Below are 27707 nucleotides of genomic sequence, written 5' to 3'. Positions count from 1 at the left end.
CGTCTTTCGGTCTAATCACCTTTAATATCATCATGTCTGACATCAAGCCTATTGAGGTGACCCCTGAGGTCGCTCCTGCTGCTGAGACTCCCGTTGTGATCCCCGCGGAGACTACCGCTGTGGCTCCCAAGGAGACCGTCGAGCAGCCCGCTGAGGAGACCACCGCGACCCCCGCGGTTGAGAGCACCGAGGCTGCTGCTGAGCCCGCCAAGGAGGAGGCCAAGGAAGTGACTCCCGCCAGCGAGGGCACCCTGGGCTTCAAGGCTCCCGGTCTGGTCAAGTAAGTGAAATTTTTTTTTCTTTGCGAAAATTGCGCCAGCGAGGTCAATAACTAATGCGATGATTTTTCAATAGGGGCCTCCGCTTCTCCAAGCGCTTCTTCTACTTCAGCGACGAGGCTGTTGAGAGCAAGAACCTGGCGAGCTTCCACCAGAACGAGAAGCCTGCAACCGCCAACCCCATCGCTGCCTGGGCCGCCCAGACCGGCAAGGGTCTGCTGTTCTTCACCAAGCGCGCGGAAGACAAGGCCACCCCCGCCGGCATCTTCAACCTGGTAAGATTGGGATTGGTCTGAGCGCGTTTGATTGCGATCTAACGGAATTTTTTAGTCCGATGTCACCGACATCAGCAAGGATGGCGTCAACGAGTTCCTGTTCAAGGTCAACGGCCAGAAGTACACCTTCCAGGCCGCCAGTGGCGCCGAGCGTGACAGCTGGATTGCTGCCCTCGAGGCCAAGGCTACCGAGGCCAAGGCCGAGAAGGAGAACATCACCTCCAGCGAGGGCTACAAGGCTGAGCTCGAGAAGCTGACCAAGCCTAGCCTGGCTGCCGTTGCTGTCAAGAAGCCCGCCGAGACCAAGGAGGAGGCTGCTTCCGAGGACAAGAAGGAAGAGAAGAAGGAGGAGAAGAAGGACACTGCCAAGAGCCGCTCGCAGTCGCGTAAGCGCGCCAGCATTTTCGGCTCCCTGCTCGGCAAGAAGGACGAGACCGCTGAGGAGAAGAAGGAGGAGGAGGAGAAGAAGGACGACAAGCCCGAGGGTGAGGAGGCCGCTACCGCCGCCGCTGTCACCGAGCCTGCCACCGAGCCCGTGGTCGCTGCTGAGCCCACCGCTGAGCCCGTCGCGGAGCCCGCTGTCGTCGCGCCCGTTGTCGCCGCTGAGCCCACCGAAGGTATGTTCATGATGCGAATTGATACGCAGAAACAGACGCTGACATTTCCCCCCCAGCTGCTACCGAGGCTCCCAAGGAGGAGAAGAAGGACGAGGAGAAGAAGGAGGAGAAGAAGGCCAAGCGCGCTTCCATCTTCGGCAACTTCTTCCAGAAGGTCACCAGCCCCTCGCATGAGAAGTCCGAGAAGGAGGCCACTGCCCCCGCTGAGGAGAACGCTGTTTCCAGCACTGCTCCCCAGCTCGAGCACCCCGTCGAGGGCGCTGCTGGCACTCCCATCGAGCCTGAGAGCGTGATTGCCCCGGCCGACGCTGAGGTCGCCAAGGATGCCACTACTCCGGCTGAGACCACCGAGACTCCCGTCTCTCCCGCTACCAAGGAGAAGCGTCGCACCTCGTTCTTCGGCTCTCTGGGTGTCAAGAAGGAGAAGAAGGCTGACACCTCCGATAACGAGGCCACCACTGACGGCGAGACCAAGGAGAAGGGCAAGTCCTCCAAGCTGGGTGGTATGTTCCGCAAGCCTAGCAAGGCCGTGAAGCTCGAGAAGGGCGAGACCGCTCCTACCGAGACCGAGGCCAAGGCCGCTGAGACCACCGAGACCGCTGCCGAGCCTGCTGCCACCGAGGAGGCCCCCGTCGCCACCACCGAGGAGACCCCCAAGGTCGTTGAGACCACCACTGCCGAGGAGGCTAACAACGTCAACATTCCTACCTCGACCCCGGTCCAGGCTGCTGCTTGAAATGCAACACCGCGGAGACGTGTCGTCGAGTTTGAACGATGGTGGGATTTGTCCTACCAGTCGCCAACTCGCGGTAGTCTAGATGGGCTCGGTTCCTCGACCTGAGTCGCAATGGTGTAAAAAAAAGAAAACGAATATACACCCGTTCGCTTTGGTTGCTTGTTTGCTTTGCCTCGTCACGGCCGCTTTCTCTCAGTCCTCTGCGAGTCTGAGCGCATATTGGCACAGAGATACCCGCTTCGCTTTTGCTTTTTGCATCAATCTAAAACCTCAAAACCCTCCAAAAAACTGTCCTTATTGTCTCGTCAGCAGTTCTTCCTCAGCTGCTTCCATTCCTTTTATTATTGACGATCTGCGTCTGCAATCGTGACTCGAGCGCGACGTGGTTATGCGTTACGTGCGTCTGTCGCCTGACTAGATTGATACCACTGCTTTTTTGTTCTTGTTCTTGCTGCTTTTCCTGTTCGATACCCTGCAGGGAGGAAGGTTGTGCAGTTTGCTTGTTGCTTGGTTCTGTTCTTCTTAGGAGGTCGTTCCGCTCAACTCAAATTGGCCCTCTTAAATGTTGTCTACCCCGTTGTGCCTGCCTGTCTTGCGCGTGGTTGCTTTTTTCTTGTCTGGGTGGCCCCGTAAGTGTGGCTTACACCGCGATAGGTAATACTTAATAGAATCTCCGTTTTCGATTAATACTGTTTTCTATTGTAGCCGTAGTTAGTTAGCCTAAGTTGTAAGTACCCTAGACTGGTTCAAAGTCTCTGGATGTACTATGCCTGTCCCGTATCGTTTATGCGTCGTCGTGGGGTCCGTGGCCCTTTTTCCCGCATGTCGGGCGTGATGCTTGCAGCCGTATGGGCAAACTCGGTTTCGAGCCAGGGGTCTCAATCCCAGTCAATCCGTTCATCAAATGAATATCCTTTGTTTCTGACTCGCCTCCACCCAGGCAAGGGTGAAACGTTTAGTCCCAGAAACCATTCCGGCTTCAACAAAATAGGATTGGATCCCTTCGCCTGTGATTGAAACGAACATCGGCAGTCAATGAACGCAACATGGAGCTGCTCGCTATCAAGGCAAGTTGATGATGATCATTTCGTGGCTCATGCCCCGGGTGTGCTGTAACTACGTAGAGGAATGCACCTTTACATCCGCTGGTCGAAAAGGGAAGAAGAGAGGCAAATCATTTGCAGAAGGATGCTCGATGATCGAGACGCACAGCTAGATGATGACGAACATTCATGCGGATAGCAACCGATTTGGCGCCACATCTATGACTTGATGAGATGAGATGCAACTGCATGCTACCTGGGCCCCCGCCTGGGCCCGCTTTGAGGCACTATGATGTCGGGGTACATCGGTTCTGTGTGATGCAGTGGATCTCTGAAAATTTGGCTCTCTCCCGCCTGGGTAGCCTGATGACACATAGCTCCCTCCAGTCCAATTCTAGACAGCCAGGTCAAGCTCCTGAGAGAACGACTTCAAGTACTTCATGCCCGTGTCACACATGATAGTAACAATAGTTGAGTTGGGCCCAAGACGCTCTGCTAAGTGCAGGGCTGCTATCACATTGGCCCCGGAAGAAGTACCACAGAAAAGACCTTCTTCCCTTGCCAGGCGGAATGCCATTGCCCTCGCATCATGTGTTGATACGCGGTCGATTTCATCAGCCACACCATCGTACCACAGGGGCACGACGTAGCCGGCTCCGGTGCCATCAATATTGTGTGATCCAGATGGAAACCCAGAGAGAACGGCCGACTCGGAGGGCTCCACAGCAATGCAAGTGATATGATCGTTCCTCTGACGAAGAATCTCAGAAGTCCCGCGAAACGAGGCAGACGATCCCACACTCTGCACAAATCCATCAATATTGCCGCTCGTCTGCTCCCAAATCTCGTCTGCTCCCAAATCTCGTCAGCAAGCTTCACGTATGCATGAAGCTGGTCAGTGTTGTCCATTTGCGCAGTGATATACGCGCCAGTCTTCTCAGCAATAGCATGCGCTTCGCGAATCATGTCTTTTGTGAGCTTCTCCGTTTGTTTACCATTCTCGCTGGGCAAGATCGTCAAATGGGCCCCCAGGAGCCTCATGTGGTCAAGCTTTTCTTTGGAGAAGGCGTCGGACGTAACGAGGTGAAGAGGGTGTTTCTTTGCAGTGCAGATCAGTGCCAACGACACGCCCGTACTGCCACCAGTGTATTCTACCACCGCACCGCCAGGTTTCAATCGCCCGTCAGCTTCCGCAGCTGAGATCATTGCCAATGCCATTCGATCTTTCATGCTCCCTGTCGGATTTTGGCTTTCTAATTTCACGAAAACCCGAGATCCGTTGGTTGGCCTCACGTGCTGCAATTCTAACAAAGCAGTATTTCCAATCGTATCCAGGATTGTGCTTGTAGGCATTTTGACTGGATCTTTGTGGTGCCCTCGAAGACGTTCTTGCAAATGAGGCTGGAGTACGACGGGCTATAGTGAAGAGGTATAAGAAAAAATGGTTGATACTGACGGCAGTCTGCGTGAGGAGAAGAGATACGAAATGCCTCCGTAGTTTCTGATAGAGTTGTCAAGTAGGAGCTATCTATATAAAGCCCCCACGAGCTCATGACATCAAAATGGAATCCCATTTGCGAGTTGTTTGGAATCATTGTTTGGAATCAGATCGCTTTGGAATCATTTGTCCCGTGCTCCACCTCTAAGCAGATGAATGGGTTCATTGGTTCAAATCCCGCCAAGTTTCCCGCAAGATTCTCAAAGTAACCAATTGACATTCTGGCTTCGGTGTTGGTGGGGCGAGAGCCTTATTACGTAATCGAACAGCGTCCAGATCAAGTCGTGTTAGCTTTGGGACGTGGATCAAAGCCCGGGTCCAAGGGTGGTCGACGGCAGCGGATTCCGTGCAGCATTCCGGTTCTCTCCTACCCCTTCACGACTTCCCAAGCTCGCTCAAAACTCCGACGAATCCTCCTATCGCCTCTAGTTCATCCGTCAATCGCGATCCCGAAAGTCGCTTGCTGGTACGATATAGCCTCTGTCTGACAGAGTTCATTCCATAGGAATGGGCAAAGAAGACCCTGCTCTCATAGGTACACTCGACTCCATGGAGACTTAGGTCCCTAGCACAGAAGCTTTGGAATCATCTGTCTAATAGAGACGCCGTTTTCTAGGGCCTTCAGTAGGTCGAAAAACTGTGGATCACTCGGGAGCCAATTATGATCGACGGCGCGAGCAAGTACGACGAGCACAGAAGTCAGGCTGGCCGACATATGCGTGTTAACGATTCTGACTAACCTCTTTTCAGGAAACATCGCGACCAGAAGGAAAAGCGCTGTCGCATGCTCGAAGATGAACTTTACAAACTCTATGCGCGACTCACGAAGGCGGAAGAGTTGCGAAGTCTTCAATTCGAGAACGAAATCCTCAAGGACATAATGGCCCACCACTCAATTACCCTTCCACCTGATCCTTTACCACGCAAACCCAAACCTGCATTAGCTGAGGTCACCATACTAGGGGAGAGTGGCTCACATCAACAGCTACAAGTGAAAATGCCAGAATATGAATATCAGCCTTACCAACCCGCCACTCAGCGTTGTTCTCCAAACGCAGAAGAAGACACCGTCCAGGACTACCAATTTCCACTTGATGAGACGCCTGAATACTCGCAAAGAAGGTCTGTCGGCTACTCATGCAGATAATGAAGAATTTCAAGGTTGCAGATCTAACCAGACTTACCAGACTCTCACACCACCCCGACAACCGAGAATTTGCTCAAATGGGCATTGACTTTGTGCTCTCGTAAGTCCACTGTCTGTGAATTCATTCTATCGTCTAACCTTGCAGCTTGGAACGGCCTTGTCTTATCCACACCCGGCATTTAGGTACAGAAGAGCCATCCGGGCATGCTTTGTCCATGCAAGGGCTCTTACTCTCAGAAGCTCCGTCCGTGCTGCATGATAAAGCATCTTGGGAGATTCCTGCCCAGCAGCTAGACAAGCTTTTTGAACTCTCTGGCTCTCTTGGCCTGGACGGGTATATCACGCCTGTTCAAACATGGAATAGGATTACGGACCGGTTTATCATTAATGCAATACCAAATGGGAAACTGGACATGTTGAGATCTGCCATGATCCCGCACATCAAATGCTATGGGTGAGTGCTGTCCTCGCTGTGCTCTATTTTTCTGCTTCATAGTTCAAGCTTCGAATCTTCCATTGGTACTCTATCTCTAACGCGAGCAGGTTCGGCGCACTAATCGAAGAGGATATTTTTGAAGGGCTCCTGGGCGATATTCTCCATTAATCAACCTTAAACGATGTCATCCGTGGGGGTATAAAGCCGGATATACCTGGTTTTGTTCATACTAGTGATTGAATATAGGCTTCTCTCCTCGAAAGGCTCTCCACCGGTTTGACCAACTCTGACTCTGAAAGAATCGCTTCCGTACTTCAAAGCAAGCAAAGAGATTGGCGAAATGGTTTCCGGGAGGGACGGTGTGAAACGAATGAAGGCAGAAGAGTTCGCAGAGGGAGTAGTTACAGGATCGATCGAAATCAGTTTCACCACTCTCGAACCCTGTTTCGAAACACATTAGGCTCTATTTGCTCTGGCGTGTTTCAAGTTTTCGAAGTGTACTATAATGAAATCTCACATAATAGGCTACTGCGTAACTTAGATGAAATAGCAATACAATCTATACCCACAACCTCAATTCGCCGTCTGCTCCCGTAAGCAGTTTGTGTCATCGGCATATTGATGCCCCTACCTCTCGCCTGCATACACTACGAAGACTCTCTCTTTTAAGCCGTGATAAAATCTGTAATATGATACTTACCGATTTACTGACTCTGTCTGAGATGGTCGAAGCCGTTGAACATATAAGATTCTCTCGTGTAGCCGCGATCCGAGTCGTGCAAATATTCATTCTTTCCTTCCGTACGAAGTTTTCGGTATAGGCCTTCGCCGCTATCCGATAGAACGGGCTTAGTTCAAATTATAGCAACCGACAGATGACTATTTGATAGACATAGTGAGCATAGACTAGGTTCAAGAGGAGACAGTAGAGGGATTAGTTGCCTCTTCGTAGGTTCGAGCTTAGTTTCGAGGGTCCCGTTAGGAGAGGCGGGCGTGAGTCATTCCCGAGATCCGTCTTCAACTTTGGGAATTATTGATGTGTGATTGACCTAGCCACCGCTACGCACGAATCTACTAAGACGCCATTGGAAATCTTACCCAGCTTTGGCAAAAGTACGAACGACGATCATATGATCCAAAGCCAAGTTCAAATGTCTGTCGACGGATTAACATGCTTCCGAGTTAAGTTTGCATAGTTTGCACATCAGCAACTCTTTTATCTACCCCTAGATAACTGGCCACCCTCCAAAAAGCTATCTAGCCATCGAAGACTTTTTCGCTTTGACACGATGAATTCATTACTTCGAATTTTTTCTTTCACAGTATCCTCTTTTCGAGCAATATGGTACCCTTTCAGGACTATATTTGGTTCGATATTCAAGACTTTGCAAGGTCGGACATGCCGAACGAGGGATACTGAAGCGGTGGACATATGTTTAACACCTGCTTCGAAAATCGTTAGTTTACAATGCATTGAATGTAAAAGTTGATGCTGATGGATTTAGGATTCCACAACTGCCGATGCTCCAGATGAAGAGATTGTTCGTCTATGTGGGGTCAATCCACATTCAAATCCTATTCAGTACGGGCGATGTTTTCAACGAATCTCCGATGATGTGATAGTCAAATTTGGATGGAGCGTGACTGAGGATGAAGCGAAGAACCAAAAATACGCCCGCATCCTTTGCAGGGAGACCAAAATCATGGTTCCGAAAGTCCATCGATATTTCGCGTGGTCGGGTCTAGGTTTCATAGTGATGGAGTTCGTCCACGGTGATCCCATGGACACAATTTCACCTCAAGGTCATCCTAACCTGATTGAAAATCTAGCTAAAGAAATATTCATGTTCTCTACAAAAAGACCGGCTGATTTTCCAGGTCCACGAAATTGTGGCATCCCAAAAGGCTATCTGTTTTCTGAGGATGGAGCCGGCAGACCCCTAAATTCGATTGAAAGGCTTAATTCGTGGCTGAATGAACGAGTGCAGCTCTCGAATCCCGAAATAAGTTTCAACTTCCAACTCACCGATTGCGTGTTTTGCCATATGGACCTGAGCCGGCGAAATGTCATCGTGCAGGACCATCACTTTTATCTATTGGATTGGGAGTTTGCGGGTTTCTATCCAAGCATATTTGAGAAATATTCTATCCTTTTTATTGGGCAAAAAGAGGACTACCAGTTCGCGGCCGACCTTTCGAAGGCTCTTGACCACCTCTATGAAACAGCAGGCTTCGAAGCTAACGACGAACGGATGATTGGATTTCTGAATCTCATCTACCGCAATAATGAGAGGTATAACTTGTGCGTCACTAGCCGATGAATTTGATAACAGTGGAGAAACAGACACTAACTGCGAACAGCGTTGAATCACAAGACATCGACTGGAAAGCCGTAGAGAATTTCGGAGTCCTTATCCCATCATGATCACTATGAATTAGGGTACAACATAATATTCCCTGAGTGCTCAGATGAAGTCACCAATCTCCATTGGGTCTTGCATCGAGACGATCTGTCCCTGTGAATTTCTATGGTATCTTCTCTGAATGAATTGTCCGAATTCCATACGTTGATGGTTTGACACGAGAATATATTGCTGGGCTGCGAAGTCGTCGAAGATCATCCAACTGCGAAATGTATGAGAATGGGTCATAGGTGGTATGCCCTATCTGAATTTAAGACTCACACCTAGTAACGACAACCGTTTCCCGAGCCTGTCATTCGGTATCTATCCCTCCGTTTATTATGGATCAGATAGAGGCAGTGGCCTACTGTGAGGCCTGCGCAGGAGTTATAGTTAAAATATTGAAGGCTAGAGTTCGATTCGGTATAGGGATGTGATGTCATAGTGAAATGTGCCATTCTCATGACTACCGCTCGCAAGGGACATGTTGAAGCGGACAGATGTCGCCTCACCTCGCAGAATCAGGTATATCAACCAGTGGTTTCTGCTTTTGTCCCAGCCAGCCAGACCCATAGTGTGGACAACGACTCTCACTCTAACAACAATCTCGTTATTGGGATTCATCGTTGCTATCCTGGCTGCGAAAAAGCTGCTCTTAGTTGGTACAAAGAATCAATCAGCTGAGTTCGAGGGCGCTCTCTATTCTTTTGTACTCGGTGGAGAATGAAAGCAACATGCCCTCCAATTATTATATTCCTTCCAGCGTCGGTCTTTGCCTCGTCTGTCATAGAGCGCGAGGAGTAGAAATAGCCCCGCCCGGTAGCCGCTGCCATGCACTGTCGGGTGCACGGTCCTTGCCTCTCCTAGCGCCTGCAGCAGTCGGCGCTTACGAGTAACTATGATCTTAGATCAGAGTAGTTGTATTTTTTCAGGTTCAGACAGGAACTTGATGACGTGACTGTTTCAAGGGGTTGAATTGCACTCGCGCCACGCCACGGCTACGGTACGCCATGCCGATTCTGCGAAGGTATACTATGTCGGTAGTGCGAGCTGCAGGCCAGGGAGCATTACTATGGATCCATGGAGCATCGAGGCACAAGTGAATATATCTTGACATATAGTTTCATTTTCGGGCACATGTTGCAGGACTGATTATGAGGGACGCGGTACAGTAGTAATTGCTCATCTCTCAAGCATCCAGGGCCCAAACCAACACCGAGTGGGCAATTTGACAATAGGGCTGGTGGAATTCTGCGTTGATGGAGCCATGGTTATCTCCGATCTGGACCCCATGGTTATTGCCACGGAATGCTATCGATGCCATGATCAAGTAAATTTGCGTCGTATGAATTTCATTCGAAGGGCCGTGGTCTCACCTCCGAGCTGAGGGGTACATCCCGAGCTTTATGATCAGGTGACCGTACGGTGCTAAGACACGGGATCAAACTAAGATTGGTAGGCCCTGTGGGGTGGGATCGGCACCTTCTAGGGAATCGGATCGACCCGAGCCAGAACACACAGGTGACGCATAGCACGCGATACCCAGCCAGCTCCCTATAGCTGAAAGCACGCCCTAACAGTCATATTCTGACACTACTACTAATAGGTACCAGACGTATAGTATAGGCAGTAAGAGGACAAAATTGTGCTATAGGCAAGCTACTACATGATGGTTTAGTCAACGCGCCTTCATTTTTTGAGGTCCGCAGCTTTGAGATGGCCACTACACTCCTAGGAACTACGAGGTTACTAAATCACATGTATTTCCTAATACCTAGCATGCCCCAGACCTTTCGCCTAAAATCTTTTCACCTACTCACTAAGTAGAGGAGCCAGAACAAGGATTTCAAACTTTCCTCGAGTGGTGTATTGAAATTGTTGGGTCCCGAAAGCGAAGTGCCTTAGGTCATTCTAGACATGCTGGCGTTAACGCTGAAGATAATTAGTCGTTAGATTCTAGAACGGTAGATTGTCGTATAACATATATTTAACGGACAAATCTACTCGATATCCTACTAACTTTACGTCACGCGCCATTTAATTGATGCTGTTTTTACGCTATCATTTACAATTGTACTAGAATACTACCAAGAAATGGGTTCAGGGGTAGAGTAACCTTAATCGGTATAGTGTGTTTCAAATGAGGGTTCGCGAAAGAATCTCCGTGTGCAAGTGGTGAAACTGATTTCGATCCATCCTATAGCAATGTCATCCGGGGCACCAGTGGCAAAGTTTGGAGAGGCGGTTCAGCCTCTGTTACTCGCTTCGCATCAATTCTGATACCTTCTTCGGTTCTGGTAGGCTACAAAAGCCCTTACCAGCAGATTTCAATGCACTAATGGTCAATAGGACGGTATTCTTTCTAAGAGTAGCGGACTGGCAACTCTTCTCTAGTTGATATGCGACATCGTCAAGGCTATTAGTCAAATCACGAAGGTTGTCAAGTGATGTCAAGGGCGCTGACACACTCTCGGCTATCTGGACAGTTAAGTAGCACCTTCGCTCTTTGTATGGTGCTATCAGACCCAGCCTCACTGGGAGTGTACGCTCTCTTGATATAATCATTACGAATAGGCCAATCAAGACCAATGTATGTCGCACGCTTAGCCGACATCCTGAGACATGGCCTCTCTTTGTCGGTATGGACATGTCTGCCTACCAGGTAGTGTTGCCTACGGGCCGTAGGGTACGGTAGTCTGGACCACTTCACGCCCGCAGGCACCCAGGCGATCGATCTATAGGCTGGCTAGACCCGCAGATCCGAACAAATAATAGTGACAGTTGTCCTCTTTATAAGTCGAGGCCATCGGTCGCTATCTCCGCGTCATGGCATCCCACCGGCCACGAGGCCGGTCAGCAGTGGTCAGACGGGCCAAGAAATCTAGTTCGAGCCCCAAAATCGAGGCTCCAATGAGAGCGGGCGTGCTCGGTCAGCAGCAGCAAGGAATTGCGTCGGAGTTTCTCACAAATCCATGTCCGAGGAGGGGGGTGGGTGCAAAGTCAATTTTCACGCCCTTCGGCAGGACTAAGATCAAAACGGGCATTGTAGGGGGCATTACCGCCCACGGACTCAGCCCGCGGCGGGGAGGCAAAGGGGAAAGGATCGGTGGAGCCGACCCAAACATGTCCGTTGGTCATTTGCGACAGTAGTAATACGAGGCTCAGCCCCTGCGGCGGGGACTGGATTGGGATGGAGGGGGATCATGGAGAAGTAATAGTGTAGTAGTTAGTCGTCCGCGACGAGACAATCCCCGAATAATTATTGGTCCGTTCGGGGTTGCTACAATCCTCTCGATCGGGCCAACCCTGGCCAATGTACCTGCAGTGGGCCTGGCTGCCTGGGGCTTACCCAATCATCCGGGCCCGATTGATGTGACTCACACCCCGTGACCCGGGTTCCCTGGCCAAGCGAGAATAAGAAGTGCCTGAGTCCCCCGTCGATGCCTGGTTCTTTTTTTCTCTTTCCTTCCCATCCCGCTTATCTTTTCCCACACAACCACACCCATCATCCAACCCATCGTTAACCCACCATTCCTCCTTCTGACCACCACACGTTTCCTGTCCACGATATCCATTATGGAGGCTTAATAAGCTCCTCGTCGCCTCAGCGCCCGTCTTTCTCCACCGAGAACGACACGATAGATCCCCACCATCTCTCTTCTCCTCTCCACTCTTCAGAAGTCTTAGGACCTCTGAACTTCAGCATCGCTTCGCGTAGCTCAAGTTCTCTCCCCTCCAACATTTCCCCGTTCGACGTCACGTCGTTCACCACGGATCACCACCAGCAATCATGGCTCCCCACGCCCCCGCCCCCGACGCCATTGGCTCACAATTCGATCAACAAGAATCACGAAGACAGCAACAGCCCCTCCGAGGACTTTGTGCTCTATCCCTCCACGCCCGCCCGTCCGCAGCCTCGTCCCAGAGACTCGCGTGCGCCAGCACTCGTGAATACAACCCATAGACCGTCTGCCCTGCAGCCGTTCCTGGCCCAGAATCAAGCTCGTCGACACTCCTTCACTCTGCAGCTGCAGCGTCATCTCCAGCAGCAACAGTTGTCCGGATCGCCCGTGCAAGACCCTCGATTGGCCAGACTTGCTTCGCAGCAGTCGACTCCGTCTTCCTCTTACCGGTCTCCCAACGCTTTGAAGCGTCACCGAGCTTCGGTGCCTTCAAACTCTCCACACCCCAACCGCCCTTCCGTCCCTTATCTAAACACGGGCTTCGCCGTGAACCAACAACAGAATCATTACTCGCGCGCATATCCTCGCATCATGTCTACCCCCAACATCCAACAAGGTATTTTCGTCTCCGACGACTGCTTCCAGAGCCACATGGCTAACCCCGCTCCCACAGACTACGACTTTGACTACGACTCCCTCCTGGGTTTGTCCTCGACCGACTTCATGGAGGGTGCCAAGTCTCCTCACCCTTTCGCCTTTGACCAGCTCCCGCTGGGCGCTGAGGCTGGGGTCGAGCTTGTCACCGACGCTCCGACGGGCACCATCTCGCCCAAGGATCTGATGATGGACTCCTCGGTGCCTCCGTCGACTTCGTTCACGGATCTCAGCACCCCGTCCTTCGACTCGCCGGGCAACTTCAGCCAGAACCCCTCGCCGATGTTCGCGGACGTCGACCTGGTTTCCGGCCACGAGGCCTGGTCCCCTCTCTTCCACGACAGCGACGCTGTGAACGCCTTTGATGCGGCCCTGGCCGAGCCCAAGTACGCGCAGACGGCAGCCCCCGTGGCTCCTCTGTCGCCGGCTCCCATGAAGCGGACTGCCTCTGCTGCCACCAAGCAGTCCCCCGCAACCCGGCCTTCGTCTGTCGCCGGTGTCAATGCTCGCTCGCGCAAGCCTCTCAGCCCCGTCACCTTCGACGAGAGCGACCCCATCGCCGCCAAGCGCGCTCGCAACACCGAAGCAGCTCGCAAATCGCGTGCCCGCAAGATGGAGCGCCAGGCCGGCTCGGAGCGTCGCATCGCCGAGCTCGAGGATCTGCTCGCTGAACGGGAGCAGGAGATCGAGTACCTCAAGTCTAAGCTGCAGGCTCAGGAAAGCTACCAGTAGTCGTTTGTTCTTTCGATGTTGTTTGTTTATGTGATATGCGTCTGCATTACTGTTTGATGTTCTTCTGTCATTGTCCTGGTTACAGGGATTGTCGTGGGCGTGGGTCGAGTCATTTTCATTTCACTTGACGTCCACAGGAGGTGTTTTAAGGTCTTTGTTGGCCTGAACCCTCCACAAAAGTTTCATGTGTTCGCACATCTGGACGTCTTTCGTCTTATTATTATTACTTTTTTGATATTCTTTGTTATGTTTTTGGTTTGGCCGGTTCTGACTGTCTCCCATTAGATGGGATTGACTCGTGGCTATATTGATTTGTTTTTTGTTTACTTGATAATTTTATCACTTTCACTCGCTATACTCAACATTTCTTGTAAAAGTAGAATAGATTGCCTTGCTCGAAACCAGGCTAATCTGTATGAGCTTGCTCCAAAACAGACCCTGCTGAGCCACAGTAGTAGGGAGGGATCTAGAAGGGGGTAAAGAGATGTAGCGATCTGGCTTGATCCACGCCCACTCCCTTTCTTCATCTTCATTTACCTCTTATATATGACGAAGGCTATATACTACTGTGCTGAACTCTAAATCTCTGATACAGTTCGTCCCGAAACTCGCGCGATCACCTACTCGAAACACCCATCTTGTACCTCGACAAGATGGCAATGTTTCTGGGACGAATTTTCTCTTCAAGCCCGAGAGTATAATCGAGACCTTCGTGAGGGGCAGCCCATTGTGCCCTGACTACATTCAGAGCCATGCCATGCAAACATCACTAGACGAACAAACAAGCATGGCCACCATCCCTAACACCACTGAAACCGCCTTTGATTTAATGACGATTTTAGCAAAACGGATTCGAGCCGGCCAGTCAAAGGTTGCCCAAGCATCGCCGAGGGTAAGACAGCCATTGCTGTTCGCTTTGCCACCAAAGGAACGGTCAAACGGCACAATAGGCTTGTCGTCCTCTGGCAGCATCGAGGCAGCGACGCGGATGAACATTGCGTTCGCCAAGTTATAAACCAGGACGAAACCCACTGCTTGGAGTATAGGAACAAGAATAGCCAAGCTACACCATGTTTCCATCGTAGTGTTAAGGGGGTCATCCAAATTGAGCCAGCTAGCCGGCTCATGAGAATTCTCAAACAAAGCATCTGCCAAATGGACAATCTCTCGCAAGGCCACCGCAGGGGCAATCTTGATCCAGGTCCGGTAGCCAGGGATCCGCTGATAGAAGCGCTTAGAGGACGGCTCAGATGTGATTATATGAACCAGCGATACCTCCAAGGGGGCCAGGAGTATGCCAGTGAGAGGTTGGGCAAGAATTTCAACTTGGGAAGATCCGCTAGATCCACCAATCAACCAACCGAGAAGGCTCCGGGTGAACGAGTAGATGCAGAATATGCCGAGACCTCGGAATGGCGACCAGGACCCAGCTTGGGTACGCAAGTGCCTGATAGTCGTTCGTAATTTCCTAGTAACAGGCTGATATCTCGCGGGAATGGCGTTTCCGGACTGAGGATGGGTGATGGGCTTGTTAGGATCAACACCAGTGTTGAAACGCTTGGATATATCAGGATTGGTATCTTCGACTGCAGCCAGGGTGGTGGCGACTACTTCGAAAACATAGGTAGACTATTGGAAAGATTAGTGTCGCGTCTCAAAGAAGCAGTGGACTTACATACCGCGTACATGAGTAGGGCTAAAGTTATGGATATAGCGATAGTGGACATATCGATCAGAAAGGTGGATAGTCGGCTTGACTGGACATTAGAGGACTCGCCCATGTGATTCACATAGGTTCCGTGGACAGACGACATGGTGGAGCTAGAGACGTTAGCTCCCGATCTCGATTCAATGGATGATGGGAGGGAAATGGAAGAAGAGGGAAGAGCGGGGAATTGGCGAAAAGAACAGGACAAGGTCGTAGCGTCGGGTACCCCCGTCTCATCCCCAGTTGCATTGGAATATAGACTAGTGTGGCTTGGCATTGTGGCTGGACAGTCAATCGAAGAGTGTAGGTAGTCGCACCAGTTTCGGGACGAACTGTATAGCTTTTCCTTTTTCTTCTTCCTGCAAATAAAATCAACTGTGATATCGCTTCTTTGCGGCAAATATTGTTCATGGATGTGGGGGATTGTAGGAAGAGCCTAGAATAATCTGATATGTTGCACTTTGTAGGGCAGTCTTTATGGACCCGGCCTTTGGATACGAGCGCTCTCCTAATGCTAGCTAGAGATGGTTGGTTGCAAGCATCTGGAATTGTATGAGCTTGTCGTAGACTGTAGATTTGTTAATGGTGTGTACCTAGTCCACGTAGTACTAGTTATTCTCTATCACTTTCCCTATTCTCTAGATTATTGATGTCGACCGAAGTTGTTTCACACACAGGATTTGTATTATAATCCAGCTCAGACTTGCCTTTCAACCCCTCATCAACCACATTCATCTCCCGCATCCACATTTCCCTCAAGCCTGCATTATACTCCTTCTTCCTTTCCCAGTCCCACCCTCTTCCACCCTACCCTAACCCTTCCTTCCTTCCCCCAAGCCCAGATAAATAAACAAATCCTGCCCAGCGCTTCTCTAACTTCAATGAGCCCCTCGCCGTCCGGGAACTGCTGTTGCTCTGAAGAAGATAAAGGAAAGCAGGCAGGCCGTCTATTTAGTCCAGTCCTAGCGAAAGAAAGGAAAGGAAATAAAATGTATTCGTCCGTCCGGGATGGATGGACGTATACGGATAGGATAGGGTGTAGGGATGAAGAGTGTGTAGGACGGAAGGAAGGAAGTAGAAGAAAGAACACAGACGAGAGGGAGAGAAGAAAGGGGTGGATGTGGCTTCGGAAGTATCTGATTCTTGGTTTTGTCATCATTGCTGGAGGCTTTTTTGTTGGCTGGTGAGGGATGGTAGCGGGGGATGCTGTGTTGAGAATGTGTGTATGATTGGGGTATGAGGTGAAGTGAGGAAAGTGACGAAGAGTCAACATCAGTCCAGGGTATCAGTCCCCCTCGATCTTCCCGTCTCCATCTTCGCCGTCCTTGCCCCAAACTGGATAGCGCGCTTCTTCTCCAGCGAAACAGACCGCAGCCCCAACCGCAAAGCAACAAGCCGAAGAGCCAGTTTCTCAGCATCTGGCCTGCGGCTACCGTCGTCGACGAGCTGCTGCTCTTCTAGAGGGACTGGTAAAGGTAGACCGAACCCGCACTTCTCCCACACCGGAGCGCGGAGCACCCACGCGACGAATTCCTCGTCCAGGTAGGGAAATCTTGTCTCACGGCTCCAGTGTGAGAGGACGCGGTCGTCGCGGCCGAGGTTACGCTGTCCGAGCCGGCTGACGTCGAGATGGATCTCTGACACAAGGCCCTCGAAACCGTGTTTTGTGAATGCGACCCCGTGTCGGCCGTAGCCGGCGAAGAGCTCGTCGGCGCCTAGCCCTGAGAGAAGGATTCGCGCGCAAGTGGTGTAGTAGTCCTCCTCGGAGGAGGCGGAGGTGGTTTGGGCTTGGGTTGTGCCTTTGCCGCGGGCTGCGAAGTAGAGCGCACATGCGATCGATAGGTCCATTTCTGTGTTGTGGGGTCTCATTAGGCGCTTGATTTGGTCCCGGTGCACTAACGTTTCCTCGTACGGGATGTTAATGGCGATGAATCGCCAGATACGGCCGGGGCAGGAGGTTTGCAGTTCCTTGTGTGCGGAACGACCCGTTATTCGATCGGGGCAGGCTTCATAGATGGAGAGGAGTGAGGGTGGTGGTGAAGAAGAAGGAGTAGAAGATTTTTGACGATTGAAGTTTTCTGCTGCTGCTACCCGTGGATTTTCAAAAGCCACATTGAGCAGGTCGATGGGCTCATCCAGAGGAAGAAGATCGTGTGAAAGTCGGGCCAGCAGCGTACAGTCTAGACCACCGGAGAAAAGTACAGCAATTTTGGCGCTGTGGCCTTGAACATATCCGGGAGGCTCGGGAACATTTTGGATTCTTAGCTTCAGTGATTCACGGAGTCGTGCCTCGAGGTCTTGAACAAATTGAGAGTCTGCCGTTAGTGGAGGGGGTTGCTCCATTGGAATTGACATGTTCATGGGTGGGAGTGGAGATTTCTGTAGCGCTGTCAATTGTGGTGCCCTCCAGATTGATATGATAGAACTAACCAAATACCCAGCTGGAGGTTGTGGATCAGAGCTCCATGGCAAAGTCTCAATCTTGTACATCTCCGTGACAGACGTTCTTCCTGACAGTGGCAGATCCGAACAAGGGTTCAGATCAATCATATGAATGCCATCAGTGCCGACCTCCTCAAATGCCAGTGACGAGGAAGACCCATCACAAACACTGACGATTTTCAAGCTGCCATTCTCGTCAAGCCCTTGCAGGAGAGATCTTCTGCCGAGGCAATCCCTGCTAAAGAAGAGTCTTGAGTTGCGCGCGTCAAAGAACACAAAGGAGAAGGGCCCAGAGATGCTCGCAATTGCACTGGCCAACTTGTGAAGAGCGTGCTTACAATCACCGTCATCATCAGCTAGCGTCACAGCTCGTAGAAACAGATTGAAAATGTGCTCTGTATCATTGCCCTGGACTCGCTCACCGGCGATCTTCCAGGCCTCACCATTCCAGCACAGCACAGACTGCGTGGCAGGGTCTACGAGAGGCTGGGCGTAGACATGATCGCCTCTCAGTGACAGTACGGTTGAGATGAAGGTGAGATACCTGGACTGCACCCCATTGATGTGAAATGTGTGAGTGCAGACACTGTCTGGTCCTCGGGATACCAGCAGATGCTGTGTTTCTGGGGTTGGGTGTATGGGTGCAGAACCAAGTGAGCAGAAGATGCCGCACATGATGTGAAGGGAAATAGCAATCCACGTGACCACCCACTCAATGGACAATTGGTGTTCTTGTCACTCTTGCAAAGTTCATCATTTCATTCGACTGGGGGACATTTACTCAGATCCAGCCTCCGACGCGAAAAAAAGAGGTAAGCGGGCCTCGGTCGAACGATGATCCACTCGCGGGTCAACACTATGGCTCAACTGATAATCATCATAATAGCTTCCCCCCCACGTTGCTTCCGAGCTCAGCGGTCCCCCACCTTTTCAACATTGGCGCGCGCATGCATAGCCCAGCTGATGTCGACTACCGAAGCCTCATCCCCTCTGGGAAAGGGGGACGGTCATATCCCCCACGGGGAAGCATCAGAGAGGTCCGGGCCATCCGTACCGCTTGAACTTGCGCCCCAAGCAACGCAAAACGATGCCTCGAAGCAGCACGAGGACCTGACACCAAGCGACATGAATGCTGAAGCAGCTCAGGGATTCCAGTCCTCGGAAACGGGAGCGACAGCGCCAGACCCTCCAATCGCCACGCAACCCTTAACCTCCATCCCGCCTCAGCCCGAGCCGCCCATCGAACAAATGGAGGGACTGTCGATTCCTGCCAACACAACTTCGGAATCCCCACTGTCATCTAGCACGAGCACCATCCCACCCCCCCCGCCAGAGAAAGACGATGCATACCTCAAAACGGCGTCTGCGGCTCCTACGTCCGCACCGCATTCGACTGGCGACCCAAACTCCGCGCCCAGCTCCGAGAAAGAGCTACCGGATGTGCCTCTAGACAACAATTATGAGTTGAAACGAGGCGACCAAGGCGAAGGAGCTCGGGAAGACAATGATTCGCAGCCGGAGATCCAAAGCATCCTGGGACAATTCCAGGACCCTGCGCGGAGTACCGGCCAGGACGAGATCATGTCTCCCCGGATGGAGTTGGCGGAGCAGCTTCGTGGCGCCCAGACCTACTTTCCACCGCGAAAGTCCAGTTTGGATCACATGAAAACCGTCGAACCGGGAGCTTCTTCTACTGTACCGCCAGACAACCAGTCCATCCCGAATGACCCGAGGCACCCTCAGAATCAAGCAGGTCACGAAGAGCCAATGCTCACTCGACGATCATCGACCTCAACTGCTCCACCGCTACCGGAGCCCGAACCAGACCAACCCTTTGACTTCCACCGGTTCCTGGAGCAGCTGCGTCACCGCACCGCCGACCCCGTGGCTAAATTCCTACGCTCATTCCTCCTGGAGTTTGGCAAGCGGCAATGGATGGTCCACGAGCAGGTCAAGATTATCAGCGATTTCCTGGCATTCATAACCAATAAGATGGCCATCTGCGAGGTCTGGCGGGACGTGTCGGATAGTGAATTCGATAACGCCAAGGAAGGAATGGAGAAACTGGTCATGAACCGACTGTATTCGCAGACTTTTTCACCGGCTATCCCAGCGCCTCCAACCATTCCCCGGAGTGCTAGCCGAAGTCGGAGAAAAGAGATAGAGAGACTCCATGGCCCCTGGCGGCGCGGTCAACACCAGGAGGACATTGAGCGAGATGATATTCTTGCACAGAAAATACGCATCTACAGTTGGATCAGTGAGGAGCATCTGGATATCGCCCCAGTGAGCGGTGGCGGGCGCCGGTTTTTGAACCTGGCACAGCAGGGTATGTCCTTCAATTTTGACTCAATGAAGCGATCTTCTAACCTGATCAACAGAGATCTTGAAAATCAATGGCTATCGAGCACCTCGAGATAAGGTTATTTGTATTTTGAATTGCTGCAAGGTGATCTTTGGCCTGTTGAAGAACTCTAGAAAGGCCGACACCTCCGCCGATGCATTTGTTCCCCTCTTAATCTATGTGGTGCTACATGCCAACCCGGATCATCTTATCTCCAACATTCAGTACATTCTACGATTCCGTAACCAAGAGAAGCTTGGCGGGGAGGCAGGATACTACTTATCTTCACTGGTATGTGCTTGTTTTTCCTGTTTGCCTCAGCCATGGAACTAACATCCGTCGCAGTCCGGAGCTATTCAATTCATCGAGACGCTCGACCGCACCAGCCTAACGGTCAGTGACGAAGATTTTGAACGCAATGTGGAAGCTGCCGTCTCGGCAATCGCCCAACAGAACCGCGCAACCGAGTCCCTGGAAGATAAGCCTACCAACCAGCCATCCACTCCTGCCAGAGTGTCTTCGCAACCACCAGCCGGAGCTGGAGCTGGAGCAAGCCGCAAAGAAGCATCGCAGTCAACCGACGAGGAATCCTCCGCCCCAGTTGCCGGCCTCCTGCGAACAATTCAGAAACCTCTCTCCACCATTGGCCGCATGTTCTCAGACGAGCAAGATCCCGGAACTTCCACCTCGCAGCAGGAGCACCCGCTTCATCCCGCCACAACACCTCAACCGCCCCGCCTGACCCCTAATGTCTACCAACCGCCGCGCACAAGCAACGATGGCAGTCGACGTGTGGACAACGAGCGCTCCCGCCAAGAGCGAGAAGGCAACGAGGGGAAAGTTCGTCAGAACTTGGCACCTTCGTTTGACGCGCAAGATGCAGCGGCCCGCCAGGCCAGTGCCGAGGACGCTGAAGCGCGCCGCATCCAACGTGCCGAACATGACACTGTCGTCGAGACCCTCTCGAACATGTTTCCCAACCTGGACCGCGATGTAATTGACGACGTGGTCAAGATGAAGGAGGGAAGGTGAGTACTTCATCCTCACGCTGATTGCTTGTCTTATACTGATGATTTTCATAACAGAGTCGGTCTTGCCGTCGACGCATGTCTCGCTCTCAGCGCAGAGTAGTATATACCTTTCCCCATTTCCCCTTTTTCCATGTGAGCGACCTCGGGAGCTATAGATGAACTACAGTGCCACATCATTGGGGGTTCTTTCATTATTTGCTTTTCCTCTTCTCTGTTCTGGACGAAATTAGCGAGGTCTCTTTGCTGTGCCACACCGAAGCGAATGATGATGCGGGGCTATGTTTTCTATCTTGTCGCCCCTTCCCCTTTTAAGAGCAAGCAAGCAGACTTGTGCCTGCTATAGTTCGTGGCATGGCTCTCTGCGTATCCAATACATTTTTGCATATTGAGTGCCTATACCTTGCAGTGATGAGGATCTAGAGCCTCTTCAGTCTTTCTTTGGCTCCCCTGTAAGTATGCACCAGCACGTATTAGACTTAGGCCGCGGTAAAGATATGGCATTTCATCGAAGCCAATAGAGGTACACTATGGGATATCTATTACAGGTTATGTTGTTATTGGGAGTGGAACTTCACCGCCGTATATTTGATTGACATGAGTTCAGAGACAGAGAACAACCAATAAGCAGCCCGCCTCGCATCTTTATCCGGCGGTGCCAACAAGGGGCCACAGTCGGGCGCTGTTTATTCCCATGTCCTGGGGCGGGATTTAGTATGAACTATGGCTCAGAATTGGGGCAAAGTAACCGCTTAATCAAACGGACCTCCATGGCCCCCTTCATTGAACACACATATGCGCTGAGTGAACATGCTCACCACACACTATGATCTTAAGCAGAGTTAAAATCCAAGTTCTGTCGAACTCAACTACCCCTTCTGCTCTGTGTACTGCCCTTCGTGCCCATTAGAGACAAACCCCCGCAGCCGAGAAGACAGCTCAAGTTCCATCCGATCGCCTGGACACGGCCCCTGGAGTATCTCTTTCATCATATCTGTGCCGGGGGGGAAGTCGTGTTCAAAGACGGGTTCACCAGCTCCCTTCATATTAGCTAGCACGCACTGGCGGAAGTGCCAACGGAGCAAGCCATCTGCGACGTGTCTGGGATCGTTCGGATCTCGGCATACAGGATCCAAGATTCGACCATCAACACCCCAGGTATCGCCACCAAAGTAAGTGATTTTGTAACCATCCTAAAGCTATGTAAGCAACAGATCAAAAGGTTACCAAAGGCCGAGTAAATAACTTACATCGGGGTTCACAGCGACCAAGAAGCTATCGAATGCAGTATGCAACGTTGAAGCCATCAACATACCATTTTGAACCGAATTGATGGTTGCACTATGACGTCCTGTGGTATTCGTGATCCAGCGGCTGAAATTGTACTGGTTCCAAAGTGTCTCCTTCTCCAGAGGAAAGACATGGGCAGCTTCGAATCCAGTCCACCCATTCCAACTAGCAGCAACGTTGACTACACCAGTCAAGACACATTTTCCATCGCGTGCGCGTACGTCTTGCCGGAAGGCGTCCTCTCGACCACTCTGGCTATGGGAGAATATGCGTCGCACGCAAACATCGTCAGTAAGCTTGATATCGCCTGATCAAAGTTAGCCGAGTTTGTCATTTTCGTTAGAATTCTCATGTAAATTACCACGAGGACAAAAAATGTCATAGTCACCCACATCCAAGGGATCGGTGTTCAATGGGATCGGCTGCCCGGTGGCTCTTGACTTAATGTTAATCATTGCTTCGACCACAAGTAAAACATCCATGAGCATGTGAAAAAAGTTGCCGTTTGTGATCGACCCATTTTGTCGGACACCGCCGAGGTGAGCACCTGTTGGGCCATCGAAGAAATTCACATTTCGCATCTGTGAGCGAGACATCGTGGTGGGGAGACGATAAGCTCAATCGCGTCCGGACATCACACAGGACTCGGCAGCAGTTCCGTTACAGCGACTGCTTGTAGTGAGAAAGATTGTAGTTGAAGGGTCGATTATCCATGATATGATGCCAGGAAATGGAATTTGAGCGACAGAAGTAAGTCTTGGGTGGGTAAGAGGAGAGAGTGACGTGATAATGAAGTGCAGTGAATGAAAGAGACGGACTTTGGTTTGTTTTGGTGGCTCATGTTCAGGAGGCGTTAGGGACCATTTCGGCAACTCTCTGGCGGCAGCCAGTTGAATGTGCGTATGGCAGGCAGTTGTCGGCAGGTTGTCGGTCATGCTACTAGATTCAAAAAAAAAAAAAAAAACAGCGTGTAAATTTGAGACCAACGTTCTCCGGAAAAAGTGCTGAGCTGTTAGATTACGATAATGTAAATTAAAGCCGCTGTCCACTTGTTCCTTAGGACACACAAGTCTGCCTCACCCTTTGCTCCCAAGGCTTTTATAACAGATATAGTTGGCTAAAGTAGTAGATGAATAGCCTCTCACCTAAGATATTAGAGGGGAAACAAGAGAGGAAATTTTGATTAGAAGAAAACGTCGACAATTGTAGAGGCAAGTAAAAGAATAGAGACTAGGAAGAAAATACTCCTTTGTCTAGGTAAACATAGATAAAAACATGAGTTGAAATTAGTATGCCTCAAAACTACAATAATATTCAAAATAAGGACATAACCTATGTTCTCATTAATTATCTCCTAAACCCTAATATAGAAAAAGCTAAATTTTGTTTCCTTAAGGATGTTGTCTAGCTATATTATAGTTCTTGTTCAATAGTTCTTTATTGAATTTATTTATTTTCTTAATAGCTAACTACTTAGGGAAGGCTAGTATTAAATGATAGTGAATATTGCGGTTTACTCCAGTTATTATTTAGGTTTAGGCTTTTCCTAAATAAAGGGAACTTCCCGCCTATTTACTCTTAAAAGTTCTCAGACTCGACGTATTTAAGGAATGACGATGAGGCAATGCCAAGATGATCTGCAACGTGCCTGCTGTTGAACATGAGCAAGGGCTAGCAACGGTTACAAATACAGCAATAATTAAAATAAGGTTATCATTGAATGCGAATCTGATACATGCGACCATAGGGTGTGGAGAATAGGGCTTCCCGTCCGCTCAGCCGTACTTAAGCCACATATTGTATAAGGCTAATTCTTAATATGCCCTTAATACCCCTATTATTTTAAAAGGGCGATAGAAAGTGTCCTAGGGTAAGTATAGGTAATATAGGTAAGAAATTTAGAGACTAAGGTAATAGAGGTGAGAATAGGGTAAGAATTATTACCCTAATAGGTAAGTATTAGGGAACAAGCCAAATTATATTAATTAATAGAGTGTCCTATATATAAGAAGGATTCGTTAAAGAGAAAAGGAGTAAATAAGGGGGAAAACATAATAAGGGGAAAATATAGTAGAATAGAAGGTAGTTAATATATAAGGCTTTATAAAGCTTTAGCTAAGTATAACCATAATAGGACTTTATACAAAGGTCCCATAATAGTAAGAAGGGCTAATCCCCTCTTCCCCTAGGCTACTATAAAAAAGATAAATTTAGGACCTAGGGCCTTTTATCCTCTTTAGTATTACTCTACTAATCCTATAAGCATGATATCTACTAAATTAAAAATCTAGAAAGCTCTTAAAGAGTATATTATATACATTACGTTATATAGATTTATATAAGAGTACTAGAATTAGTAGGAATATGTTATAGGACCTTTATATAAAGTCCTATTATAGTTATACTTAGCTAAAGCTTTATAAAGCCTTATATATTAACTACCTTTCTATTCTACTATGTTTTCCCCTTATTATGTTTTCCCCCTTATTTACTCCTTTTCTCTTTAATAAATCCTTCTTATATATAGGATACTCTATTAATTAATATAATTTAGCTTATTCCCTAATAGTAGATATTAAATGATCTAGTCGTATGTCTTTAGTATTAGATATGCTAGTAGGGATTAAGTATATCTAGTACCTTACTATTAGGTAACTAGTAAATATATTAGTATAGATTAAACGCGTCTAGTATCTTACTATTAGGTAACTAGTAAATATATTAGTAGGGATTAAACGTATTAAGTACCTTAGTATCTAAGAGTTAATAAATATGCTAGTAGGGGTTAAACGCCTCTAGTATCTCTATATTAGGTAACTAGTTAATATACTAGTAAGGATTAAATCTATCTATAAATCTAGTAGAGACCTAAGCTAGCGATCCTTATTAGTTATAATACTAGCCTATTTAATTAGTACTAATAGGCATATAAGAACAACCTAGTAGTAATACTTAGTTTATACTATATTCTAGTATACTAGGTATTTTACTAATATACTATATATTATAAATAACCTTAATAGGGGGGGCTATAGATAAATTGCCTTATACTATAGGAGTAGCTTTATTAGCTTCCTTAAGAAGCTATATATCTATATTAACTAAGTTAATATTCCTTAGATTCTATTTATTCGATAGTAGGCTATATTATTATTAGAAAGCTAATAAGATGGTTACTATTAGTTACTATCTAAGGTAGCTTTAAAAGACGTATATATTATTTTAGATACTTAGAGCTTAATACGTTTCTATAGGTTATTATAAATATTTTAGGCTAGGGTATCTAACTCCTCTCTACTTTCTATATATAAGATACTACGTTTATAAATAGCTACGATCTCTTTATCTCTTATTATCCTAGATAGAGGAAGGCGTCTAAAACTTAGAAGTATTAGAGATTATTAAAATATTGAGTAATCTAGACTTACTACTTATTATAAAAATCTTTAGGTAGATAAAATAATATACTAAGATGCTTAGATCTATCTTTATAGCTACTAAGATCTCTATATAGTAAATTTACTTTCTTTCTATACTATATACTAGAGGTAATTCTAGCCCTAATTGTCTTAAGGCTATTAGTTAACCTAGAAGTTAATATTATATTAGTAATAGAGTCTAAATTACTTATATATAAACGTTCTTTACTAAGGTATTCTTTTAGGTTGTAGAATATAACGCTAAAAAACTATAAATGTATTAAGTCAATCTCCCTATAATTACTTAAATATACTATTAATTTATATAACTATATAAGAGGATAGGTATCGCTAAGGTCTACCTTACTTAACTCTATAAGGAACCTTAATAGATCTACCTTCTAACGGCATAGATTCTCTCTTATAGATAAAGGAAGGACAATCTTCATAGTAGTTATCTTATAACGCCTTTTATATAGTCTTATAGCCCCCTTTTCTTTTTTCCTAATTATCTCTTATCTAGTTATAGTAGGGAGTTAAGTCTATAAACTTTTTAAGTATTTAATAACCTTAGCGTACGTTAGCAACGAGATTAATTATTAATCAGCCTATAAACCTATATATAAGTCTAAGAGGAACCTATTAATCTCGCTTAACTAATATCTCTCTACTTCCTTATAGGTAGTAGAAAGCTTTTAGAGTACTAACTTACTCTTAGTAAGGTCTATAGCTATAGAATATAGAGAATTATAGTAATAAGTATATATTATAAAGAAAAGCTTAAGATACCTAAAGATATACTAGAGAGATTTATCGACTATCCCTAGCTCTTCCTTCTAGGATCGCTTTATATAGGTCTAGTAGAATATATGATTAGCTCTAGCGTTACTACTTAACTAGACGTATACTTAGCTATATGATCTAATCTATCTTTAGTACTATAGACTTATATTTAATTATTATATCTTATCTACGATTTTGCTAGAGAAACCTATACCTAACTAGAAACTATATATATTTATTTTACTACTTACCTATTAGTTTATTATAGCCTACTAATACCTTATTTGTTAGCTTACTATATAGCTTATAGGTAGATACCTATAAATAAGAAATAGATAAAGGCCTAGAACTTAGATCTATAAACTAGTATAGTATTACGTAACTTAGTCATATAAGAAGGGGGTATATATTATACTAATTATTTAGGCTTAATACCCGCTATAGAGAATATATAATTACTTTGCTAACTTAGCTTATTTTTCTATTACTTAATTTATTATATTATCTCTATGCCTACTAATACGAAGAAGCCCTAATATTACTCTTCCCTAACGGTCTAAGCCTTTATAGTATACTAAGGCATAACCTAATGAGATTACTATGTTTAACGTCTATTATATATATAGTTTCTAATAGCTAAGACTATATTATCTATATAGCTTTCCTATAGATTATAGTAGAACGTATTAAATATACTATTGTTTAGAAAGTTAATGACCTACTAGAGGCGTTTCTAAATCGTTAGCGCTAAATAATGTACTATAGTCAATTTTCTAGCTACTCCTTCCTAATGTTTTAGCTAGAGATTTGTTATAGTAGTAAAGAGCTAAGAGATAGACGAGTAAAGATCATTAATTCTCGTCTATACGTGGAATTTTCGTTAGCCATTGCGCGCTTATATTGTGCTTGTATTACGCTATATACGTTCTACGCTATATTAATTATATAAAGTCACTCTTATCGTATACGCTAAGCGTAACCCTTATATCACACTTATTCCTATGTCTTATTCATTTAAATAGTAGTCTTTATTAGGGGGATGGTTAGGGTCTAGAAATATATTAGTCTATTTAAGCTAAATGATAGAGAAAGAGACTATAGTATATTTAGTAATAAGCATCCTAGTAGAATCTTAGTATTAGAACTACGAATATCTAGTAGTTTAGCTAAATAATTAAGAATAAGGGAACTT

General features: G+C 47.9%; 7 protein-coding genes across 7 annotated transcripts; 4 read left to right on the top strand and 3 right to left on the bottom strand.

The window, feature by feature from the left end:
• Positions 1 to 32: 32 nt before the first annotated feature.
• PFLUO_LOCUS8999 (uncharacterized protein) lies at positions 33 to 1906 on the top strand (the record flags this gene model as incomplete). The annotated part of the gene is made up of 4 exons (XM_073786781.1): positions 33 to 280; positions 355 to 553; positions 609 to 1170; positions 1227 to 1906. The coding sequence occupies 4 exons, from the start codon at positions 33 to 35 to the stop codon at positions 1904 to 1906; spliced, it is 1689 nt and encodes a 562-aa protein (XP_073643002.1).
• A 3202-nt stretch (positions 1907 to 5108) lies between these two features.
• PFLUO_LOCUS8998 (uncharacterized protein) lies at positions 5109 to 6198 on the top strand (the record flags this gene model as incomplete). The annotated part of the gene is made up of 5 exons (XM_073786780.1): positions 5109 to 5128; positions 5198 to 5569; positions 5635 to 5694; positions 5740 to 6048; positions 6138 to 6198. 5 exons carry the CDS (start codon positions 5109 to 5111, stop codon positions 6196 to 6198), a joined length of 822 nt encoding a protein of 273 aa, XP_073643001.1.
• A 5674-nt stretch (positions 6199 to 11872) lies between these two features.
• Positions 11873 to 13501, top strand: PFLUO_LOCUS8997 (General control protein; the record flags this gene model as incomplete). The annotated part of the gene is made up of 2 exons (XM_073786779.1): positions 11873 to 11879; positions 12111 to 13501. 2 exons carry the CDS (start codon positions 11873 to 11875, stop codon positions 13499 to 13501), a joined length of 1398 nt encoding a protein of 465 aa, XP_073643000.1.
• Positions 13502 to 14245: 744 nt separating this feature from the next.
• Positions 14246 to 15189, bottom strand: PFLUO_LOCUS8996 (uncharacterized protein; the record flags this gene model as incomplete). Its single annotated transcript, XM_073786778.1, has 2 exons — positions 14246 to 15130; positions 15181 to 15189. 2 exons carry the CDS (start codon positions 15187 to 15189, stop codon positions 14246 to 14248), a joined length of 894 nt encoding a protein of 297 aa, XP_073642999.1.
• A 1292-nt stretch (positions 15190 to 16481) lies between these two features.
• PFLUO_LOCUS8995 (uncharacterized protein) lies at positions 16482 to 18326 on the bottom strand (the record flags this gene model as incomplete). The annotated part of the gene is made up of 2 exons (XM_073786775.1): positions 16482 to 17588; positions 17640 to 18326. The coding sequence occupies 2 exons, from the start codon at positions 18324 to 18326 to the stop codon at positions 16482 to 16484; spliced, it is 1794 nt and encodes a 597-aa protein (XP_073642998.1).
• Positions 18327 to 18614: 288 nt separating this feature from the next.
• Positions 18615 to 21126, top strand: PFLUO_LOCUS8994 (uncharacterized protein; the record flags this gene model as incomplete). The annotated part of the gene is made up of 4 exons (XM_073786774.1): positions 18615 to 19980; positions 20033 to 20286; positions 20341 to 21023; positions 21081 to 21126. 4 exons carry the CDS (start codon positions 18615 to 18617, stop codon positions 21124 to 21126), a joined length of 2349 nt encoding a protein of 782 aa, XP_073642997.1.
• A 766-nt stretch (positions 21127 to 21892) lies between these two features.
• On the bottom strand, positions 21893 to 22909 carry PFLUO_LOCUS8993 (uncharacterized protein; the record flags this gene model as incomplete). Its single annotated transcript, XM_073786773.1, has 3 exons — positions 21893 to 22216; positions 22274 to 22620; positions 22675 to 22909. The coding sequence occupies 3 exons, from the start codon at positions 22907 to 22909 to the stop codon at positions 21893 to 21895; spliced, it is 906 nt and encodes a 301-aa protein (XP_073642996.1).
• Positions 22910 to 27707: the final 4798 nt, after the last annotated feature.

This window comes from Penicillium psychrofluorescens, assembly GCF_964197705.1.
Source record: "Penicillium psychrofluorescens genome assembly, chromosome: 6".
NCBI lineage: Eukaryota > Fungi > Ascomycota > Eurotiomycetes > Eurotiales > Aspergillaceae > Penicillium > Penicillium psychrofluorescens.
Note: the sequence above shows the minus strand (reverse complement) of the source record. Positions and strands in the feature narration are given on the sequence as shown.